At 40.5% G+C, this 9,930-nt stretch overlaps 1 protein-coding gene across 1 annotated transcript in view; it reads left to right on the forward strand.

Annotated features, from left to right (window-relative positions):
• dph1 (diphthamide biosynthesis 1) overlaps positions 1-9,569 on the forward strand; it is a 279,042-nt gene extending 269,473 nt beyond the window's left edge. The window contains exons 12-13 of the mRNA XM_052077525.1: positions 2,305-2,439; positions 2,600-9,569. Coding sequence (XP_051933485.1) covers positions 2,305-2,439; positions 2,600-2,686 — 222 coding nt within the window. The 3' untranslated portion in view covers positions 2,687-9,569. The remainder of the gene's footprint in view (positions 1-2,304; positions 2,440-2,599) is intronic.
• The last annotated feature ends 361 nt before the right edge of the window (positions 9,570-9,930 follow it).

Consider the following 9,930-nt stretch of genomic DNA (forward strand, 5'->3'; position numbering starts at 1 on the left):
TTAAATGGCGCTGAATTTGTTCAGTGGAAGCCTAGCGGCAACATGATGGCGGGCGGGCGAGCAGCCCCACCTGCAGGCTGCCGGATGGCACAGCCACCGCCCCTCCTTGCTGTCAATCAGAGAGCAAGTCCTCAACAAGATCCAGTTCAAAACCAGCTGCTGCTGATGTAGCAGACAAACAAGCCCCCCCCACACCCCCGGTCCCCCAATATAAATAAATAAATAATTAGAATACGGTGGATTGTGATGACTTTCGCTTCTGTGGCTGCGGTTTGGGAATGTGAGCTATGAATTCATTCAGACATCCTTGTGAAATGTCTCTAACGGGACTCGTGGCCTTGAATAGGAAAAGCCTCTTTTTGTGTGGGAGCCTACTTTGCTCTCCTTTGCAGCCACTTTTTTTTCTTAACATCTGCATTCAAATCGATTGAGCTGCATTTGCGTTAGGAAAGTATCCCCACACGGTCTCTCGCCACTGAGTGCTTTTAGGTGTGCTGTGGCATTTAGAAAGAAGATGACAGCGGCGGGAGGGAAAGGAGCCGAGAGGGCGGAGTGTGCCCCGGGAAGGGGGGGCTGCTGGGGCGGGGATACTTATTTTCAGGGCCTCTCATGTTATATTTATAGTCAATAAGACACACTCGGCTCTCTTGTCAGAGTGGGGATTAGCGGCGCAAGCTAGCATGCGCAGAGCGGAGGAGAGGTTGGAGAGGCAATGCGCCAAAATAAGTACAGGGAAGAAGACAGTAGAGCAAAAACAGGAGATGATGAAAAACTCATCCTTTGAGTTTGCTCCCATCACTTGAATTTTTACCGATTTGAGTCTGTTTAGTGGAGTGACCTTGCTATTGTTCTAATGATTCTCAAGCTCCTGCTTTGACATGAAAATGGCACCTGATAGAGAGAAAACCTCCGCCCGAGGCCAAACAAACCTCATTTAGCTCAGCACTTCATTATTCACCTTCATGTTGTCGCTGTCCGATGACAATCGTGTAACTCATATTTCAGGAGCTTTAAGAAAATGTTGGCAGGGGGATATTGTGGAAAAACGGCACAAATTCATCAGCATCTGAAATTCAAATCTTTATTTTCAAAATATGTTGGGCTCAATGTACAGACAGCAGTTCTATAATATTGCAATAAAGCATTGAATAATTAATTCATTAAAAAGAGATTTTTTTGGAACATGATTTAGGCCTTTCAAGGACAGCGGTTACTACAGTGGACAGGTTATCGGATTACATGGTGAATGACGGGATTAATGCTGCAGTCAAAATTAATTGTGCTGCACCTTCTGGTGCGCATGCCTTGGCCACCAAGGGGCAGTATAATACAAGCATTCAGACATTCACCAAGAAAAATAAAGCCGAAAATACAAAGTTATCTTCACGTTAGCTAGCAGCTAGTTTAAAACAAGCGGATCTTAAATTGCGTTGCTGTTATCGCCTCAGAAAAAGTGAACATCGGTCTTGGTAAAGTGGTTTGGAAAATATATGGTGTGGATAAAGAACTATTAAAGTGTACTTCATTTCCCATAATGATGAAATTGGGATGTTTCATTTTTTTCAGACCATGATGTGTTTTTTGGCAAAAGTCACTCACCTCAAGTGATACGGGGTTCGGGGGTAAACAAACAGCAGTCACGGATTTCAGATACAAGTACAGTTGCTTCTAAAACCTTGATTCTCAATGCTAAATATTAACATGTCAACAGTGTTTTGGATTGTGTGCTAGCTTGATGTTTAGCTGATTTTCCTCAGGGTATTCATCGACCGATAGTTGTTTTAAGAACACACAAAGTGTAATACTTTTTGTTGTGTGCTTAGTTTGATAGTAATCTTAACTCGATAGTGGCAAAAAACAGCTTGGTGCCTATTTATTTTTTTATGCTAGTTTCAAATGTTTTCTGCGGAACTGCTGCTTGCTGTCAACCGAAGTGAGTCATTTGCCAAATCCGGAAAGGTAAACTGAATAACAAATGTTAATCACAAATGAAATTTGAATAAATTTTCCTCTTTTATTTCCCAGTCAATAAAATGTAAACAACAAAAAACAAGAAAAAGGGCAACACAACTCCTCCAACAGCTGCTGTGTTGTGTATGCCATGCAGTCGCAGACAGCAAACAGGATGACTCTCACCTGTTCCAAGCTCACTATTTTGACACCTGCCTCGTTTGTAGTGTCAATCTCTCTATTTACCCGCACATACAAACACTTCAAAATTCACTATGTGAGCGAGAAACAGTAAAAATCCCAAACCTCTTCATCCCTCATTGATTTGATTTCCTCTCCCCATCCTTCCCTAAGGCAGCAGTGGCCCTCCAGGAGACGACCTGGAAGGAGGTCTACCCCATGGATTTCTACTCCAATCAGAGCCTGGGGCCGTGGACCCCCAACCACCCGGTCAACCAGCCTGCTCGGCCCCCTCGAGCACAAGCCCAGGTGAGGAAGAGCGCACGCGGGATATCTTCATGTGCGTGTGGCCATACTGACACCTAGCGGCGCTTGTTGCACGAGCTCCATTTCCATAGGCCGCACAAATCTCCTCATTTGTGTAAATAGCTGAGATTCCATCTTGATTTCATGTGATTTATTATTTCAGGTCCGCCCTGCAGCTGCTTTTCTCCAGACAGCCAACAAGCAGTGTATCCAGGCGCAGTGCGCCCCCTGCAGCTGCCAAGGGGAATGACAAAGCAATACTTATGAAGACTAGAATGGGAGAAAGTGGGTATATTTCCACTTAAGCCATCCAACCTGCCAGAATGAATCCCTCACTTCTTACAGCAAATCACATTGTACTCCTCCACACATTCCAACATTTCGAGCACGAGCTTGTGATAAAGGCTGATAAGTACTCGTGCGTGTTCATGAGGCACATTCCCTTGGTGAAGCTGACCGGGGTGTTTTTTTTTTTTTTGGACCGCTATACGTTGCGAAGGTCATGGAGAAATAAAACAATGACTTAGAGTGTCATTGCGACTTTGGTTGGATGCAAACCATTTGACCTTGATTTCAACGCCGTCGTATGCAGCGTGCTTGACACGCAGCTCCCTTGTGGGATCCATACGACGGGTTGGAGCACTTTATTTATTTAATTAACACTGCAAGAGCTCTCTGCCAAATAAATCCATCTTGACAATACTGTCATTTTTGCTTTGATGACAATTTACAACACAATAAATGAAAAAAAATAGATTTCTATTTTGAGTGATTGGCAGCAGGTTTTTTGTTGTTGTTGTTTTGACCAGATATAAGACTGCAGCAAGAATATCCACCAGTCATGACTGCTCTCCGTTCTCATTATTTATTGATGGAGTCTTCTTTCGATAAATAAATAAATATGTAAGAACACAGATGTTGCTGCAGAAAAGCCCCCCCCCCCCCCCACCTACCTAATGGGTGGGGTCTCGGTGTTATTCACCCAAAAATTCCAACATTCTTTCTATCATGATGTCTCCTTGGCAACACATCCATCCTTCTTGTCATGTGTTTCACGATGAGCCAGCCTATGGGCAGATCCACAGCAGCAAAAAAAGAAATAATCGGGGGGGGGGGGCAGGGTTTTTATTTATTTATTGTTGTTGTTGGGTTTTTTTTTTTTTTTTTGCATCTATCAACAAAACTGAAGTGCGGCCCTTTTAATTTTGTCATTTTTAATTTCTATGAAGGGATCAAAAAGAGGATTTGATGAATGTTATGATATTCGCCTTAAATTGTCACATGTAATGTGTATTTTTTTTAACTATTACAATGAAAACGAATTAAAATGATATCAGATGATCTTTGACTCTTTTAAATTGGGTAATAACTCCTGAATAAATCGTCCACTTGACTAATTGTTCAGGGCCTAATTTCAAACACGTCCCAAGTCGTTTACTGTAGAAACATGTCTGTGACATCATTCTGCCAAAACATTTTGAGTAAACAAGAATTATTGTACACTTCTCTCACCCTCTTCCTCATCTTGCTGAAATTACCCGATCTTCCTGCCCCATTTGGTAATGGGCCAATGACAAGTCTGACTTTACTTAACATGTAAGCCGGTGGGTGGCGAGCGGAACAATTTGTGTACTTTAAATCGGGAATTTATTTTCATCTTATTATAATTTATTACGTCAAATGAAGAACACGCTCCAAACTATTGGGAGTTTTTTTTCTATTCCACTCTTAGTTACTGTTACAGCTGTATCGTTTCTTTAAAATAAATGTTGCACTTTTCTAAGATGAAAAGATTTACGGATTTAATGCACTGTCACACGAGTTTTGTTTGGTTTCTTGATATATACACTACTCGCAAAAATGTAGAATTTCTGAATAATGAGTTTGTGCATTAAAACTGCGAATTTAAAAACAAAAATCTTGGTAGTAATCGTCGGCGGTGTATAAGAAAAAATGGTCTTGCTCTAGTCAAGGTACTCGCATCTCAAGGCCCCTCTTTGTTTTCAGAGGTCTGTAAAGGTCAAAATTCAAGGTCACAACAAAGGCGAACAAAGCAAGAAAAAAAATTGTAAAGTCAGTGGACTCATAGTTTTACAGGTTGAGAAATAACCAGGTATTTGAAATTGCATATAGAATTTGTGGTCTCACTGACATTTTTTTCTGAAATCGACTTATCGTGATATCTCATCTTTTATTTCTTCCTGTCTTATGTTTTGCTTGACTGTCCTGGAGCGAGCTAAAATATCAGTCTACTTTCTTATCATGTCACATCCTCGTGTCATTACTTTCATTTTCCTGTGTGTAAAATCATCATCATTTGCTTGAACTAAATTTGTAGAAGGCCTATGTACTCATCTTTAATACCAACTTTTAGTGCCCAGTGACTTTTCACCTGCTCTGTAGACAGTGGGTCAGCTGATTGTTTTTTGATGGCGACTGACCATCACGAAAGGGGTGCTTTTAGATCAAAGTTCACTATTAACAAGGTCAAACACCCAACAACCACACACTGCGTCACCTTGTGTTATGAAAATCCTGATTTAAAACACGGCGTTTACCGCAGTTATGTTAGACTGCATTTCTAACAGTGACCACTAGATATCGCTGTTAGCTTAGTTTATTCTTAAACGACGTGAGTCATCTATCTCTGAGGAGTGGCCTTGTCAGGTGCAGTCATCCTACCCGTTTTTGTTAATTGTTTGCTCTTATTGTTCGTCGTTGGAATACTTATTTGAGTACATGTTTTGGTTCCACTTCGCAGGAGTTGCACGTGATTGAGGAAGTGCGTTCATCACACGCTCCAGCCTCTTTTCATTGATCCACTTGAATACATTGAAAGACACTCACTGTATTGCGTGTGAACCGTCAAGACACTTCGTAGGTGGGTGACAAACTGCACTGAGAGAACATACGTAACAGGGCCAGTAAACAACTTGGAAGCACTTAATGTACTGCATTATAATTATACAAAAGCAGTGAAATAATAAATACCTGACGTGTTCTTTTACTATATCCTCCATTATCAACGGGTGGAACAAAATGTTTACGTGTTCCCTCTACTTCAGTAATTAAATGTGGCACCGCCTCTTTTAAATTGAACTCAGGCCTTTGACTCTCCCTTTTTATCTCTTGTCCACAGAGAGGTAAACATTTTTAAAGCTGGAAAAACTTTTGTTTTCATGTACAAGATCAAATATTTCCATACATTGCTGTGCCATATAATTTGTGTAGGGGCACGCTGTATCAATAGAATTGACGAGGAGGACATTGGTTTGGTTTCTTCTGTTTTCGTCCGGGATGTTGTGTTTGGGGAAGATGAATCGATGCCGCTATGCCCACGGATGTTGTTGTGACAATAATAATGACAATCAGAGTCTGGTGTGAATACAATACAGGTATTTTTCAGACATTTATGACCGTACTTGGCAATGTTGTTTCTGTGAGATTTGCCCTATTCTATTTTTTATTTTTAAATGGGGAATACAGTTTAACAGTGTGGCAATATAATGAAAATATGTAGCTAATCCAGTTATTTTAAATTCGGATAGGTTAACAGCTAAAATTATCATGATTTAATTATCAATGGAATGAATACATTTATTTTACAATGACAACAACTTAAACTGAATTGTTGTATTTCATAATAAAAAGGCATTTAAACTGGTGAAAAAGATGTGTTTGAAAGCTGTAAACTGATGTGTTAAGTACAACTTATGAATGAAAAATGTCTCTCAACGACGTATAGTTATGGTCAAAAGATTCATACACTAAAGCACTTACCATATGCTAAATGCTAACAAGTCAGCACATAAATAGTGTCATGTCTTGAAATAAACATTTTCGGACCTCCCAAAACACTCGATGGTGATTAATACAGATGCGGATGCTAACACCCCCCCCCCCCCACCCCGCAAAAAAAAGAAGTGGTGCGCTGGTTGGCTCATCAATATTCTAGACCTAAGAAATCGGTAACCCACACGCGTCTCCTCTATTGCAAGTCTAGTGTCCATTGTTTTGATGCGATTGGATGGGACTTGAATTAGAGTCTTAAAACGAGTCTCAAGTGGAAAGAAACAACTACTTTTGAGTAGGGGCTCAGGTTGTCCTTGATGCTTGTTGGACCGAGAGACCCCTGCGTCCCTTGTGATCATATTCCAGGAACAAGTGGTGTTATTCTGAAAAAAATATTGCTAATTTAGAACTAGCGTTAATTTCGTCCACTGAGTCATTGTTAAAAAGGCTGAAGAGCGGGGTTGGGGGGGGGGGGTTAACCGACAACACAAAGAGAGCGAGGAGGAAATGTGACTCATTGGTGAGTAATGTACTCTGTTGCTGCTGCTGCCCACTGCAAGTATCGCTGGGGTGCCGTCTCATGCATGAGGATGTCTTGGCTTGCTATGTGACTGGCTAGAGAAAACCTTTTGCGTCAGATCCGTTTTTTGTCTGTACTCTCTGACAATGTTTTCCAACATCAAGGCAAGAAACCTTATTTGGTTCAGTGAGGACTATTCTGAAGAGGAACAATTTAGTGATTTTTATCAATTTGCGGCACGTTTCTAACTCCTAAGCAACATTTCAGGAAGTAAAAGATAATTGTAATATTCATGGAAGTTATCGTCTGATTTCGAAGGTGAACTACAGCACAGAGACTTGCAAGACTATAAAATATGATGTGCTGCGGGTATTAATTTTAAATCCCATACTGTTTAACCTATATGACCTTACTTTGCGTTATTTGAAGGTGTGAAATGAACTTCCGCAGTTACGCAGGTGATTCACAACTATACATCTCCGTGTTTCTGTTGACACTGGTCTAATGGATGCTCTTTTGAACTGTATAGAATCCTGGATGGCAGACAACGTTGTCCAGTTTAACCAGGACATAACTGTAATTTTTGTCTCTCTGTGCTGAGAACCACAAAGAGAAGCTTTCGGACTGTCTTTCAATGTTTCTTCACAGAGAACTCCACTTGATTCACAATAGCACTTGATGGCAAAAAGAGTACAGTATAAGGCTGTGAATTGAATTTAACTCTCCCATATGATTGTTTATTGTCAAATTAAATATAAACATAAAACAAAGAATTTCTATGTTGGTTTTTAAATCAACCACCTCGTTTAGCCTTTCATTCTTCCAGCTTCACGCTAACACTAAATAGCATCTGTTTTGCGGTGCGAGTACCCTTTTAAGCCATGGTGTGAACATGAATGGCGCAGCAAGACATACTGTACTCTACAACAGTACTCACAGTCATGCATTCTTTATCGTCTGCAAAGAACGATTAATATTAGTGCCGTACTGATGAGCTGAAAGGAGTTGTGTTTCATTTGCCTGTCTTCTACTGCCCACAGGTGACCAGTTTAGTCATACTAGAAAGAACAAAACAATGGTCGTTCAATTGATGCGGTGTGACTAAACTTGAATTCTTTTCAACTATTTAAATAGACTGTATATTTACTGTATGTTTTTTAAAATATATAATGCAAGACTATTGTGTGCTGTCCTCATTAAATTACACATACATTTTTTTGTTTGTTTTTGTTGTTCACTATGCTGTCAATTCCTTTCCAGATGTCCGATGAAAGCCGAAAGTTTCATTCGGAGCTAATGGAGTGTCTGGCGAGTTTCTGCAATGCTGCAGGTGCTTCTTTCCACAGATCAGAGACTTGAGCGTGATGGCTGGCCATGCTTACGGTCATGTCACAGGGTTCGGCTCCACCCCGAGGCCTTGTAGATGATGAGTGGATGGATGCGCGTCACACAGCAACCTTCTTCAGATGATTCAGCCGCAACCAATTAAGGTCAGTTTGTGTAAATTATGATTCACGAGGGCAACAAGTTTATTGCCCAGCCAAGAAGTTCCTCACACAATCAAATACATTGAATCTGGACCGGCTTAATAAGGTAATTGCTAAATTACAGGTTACTTTGCAAGGCAAGCACAGTGAATGACGCTGAATCACTCTTTCAGAATGGCTCCTCCATTATCGTTTGGATACTGGTTTCATAACATGTCCTAGCACAGCAAAAGTAGACTTTGAGTGTAAATGTCCAAAACACATTGGAGACATGCTGTAAACATATTGAACATGAGGCGCAAAAGCTCTGCAGTATGATAGATGAAAATATTGTAAAACCTGCTTCCTGATACATCTCCAAGCAGGAAGCAGATTCACGATTTTGCTTCACTTTGCCACATCTTCTATGTGTCTGCGTCGTCTTCGCATATCTCATATAAATGTTGTCTATGATGATGCTTGCGGTTGTCGCACAAGGCGCCATGTATTTCATGTGGCCCCCTTAAGATTGGGCTCTGGTGACGGGTCCGATTCTGCAGTTAGCCGCTCTCTCACAGCGTCATGCCGGATGCTTTATTTATTTATTTTGAGGAGGCGCTGACGGAGCGCTAGCTGGGTCGCGGACGGAGGGTGGACCGGCAAAATGGGGTACAGTGCCCATCTGTGAATAATTAAAAAAAATCATAAGAATATTTTTTTTAAAAGCGTACCTAATAGTTAACCACCGCATTTTGTTTGTAATTGCACTATATTATGCCCAAATGAGCTATTGTTTTCTGTGCCATACTGTCCAGACACATCCTACAAATGTTCACAAGTGGACAACTGTGAACAACATTTTTGGAGGGCGTTGCAACTGTACTGACCTTTTAGCATATTGAGTATTATTATTATGTTATGCCATATCACTGACATGGTTTAAAATGCTGCCACTAGTCCCATTTTCTTACATAATTGAAAAAAAAATTCCAAAACAAAATAGCTACATTTTGATCCAATTTTTTCAACACATATTGCTGTCGTACTTTTTGTACAAGGCCTTAACGATTGTGATGGGCTTCAAGAGGAACATATAAATAATCAATAAACGTGTGTTTTTGTTGCTGGTGCTCAATTTGATTGCCAGCCTAGCTGCCATCATCATCATCATCAGTCCATAATTAAGCGGCATGGGATTTACTGCTGAAAGGCCAACAATAAAGGAAACAATGTGCATAAATCTTTTTATTTCATTTTGAAAGAAGACAATATCACAGATAGCCAGTAGAACCACTCAGGTAGTCAAACGAGAGCTTATTTTTTTGGGCTTGCCCTATTAATGAGCTGATTTTAAATGCCAATATAATATGACTTGGTCATAAAACAAAATCTGCTGTTGAATCGGTATGAGCAGGGAGTCGAGAGGACATTCAGAGCTGACAGAATCTTTTTGAATTGCGTCGTTCTCCACCCTCTCAGATGCCCATTTAGATGCTAATAAGTGTTGATAGTCATGCGTGGCTCTTAATTGACCTCTCTCTTCATGAGAAAGGTATCGGCTTTGGATTTTCCAGTCATCACTGCGTGACAAAGAAAATAATAAAGTTGAAGAAATGTGATTTAATGTTAAAGGGCATCATGCACAAATCGTGATTTGCCAGTCGTTTCACTCATTACGTTGCTGATGTATTGCATACATTTGTGGCCTAAAGCTAA

This window comes from Hippocampus zosterae, chromosome 10, assembly GCF_025434085.1.
Source record: "Hippocampus zosterae strain Florida chromosome 10, ASM2543408v3, whole genome shotgun sequence".
NCBI lineage: Eukaryota > Metazoa > Chordata > Actinopteri > Syngnathiformes > Syngnathidae > Hippocampus > Hippocampus zosterae.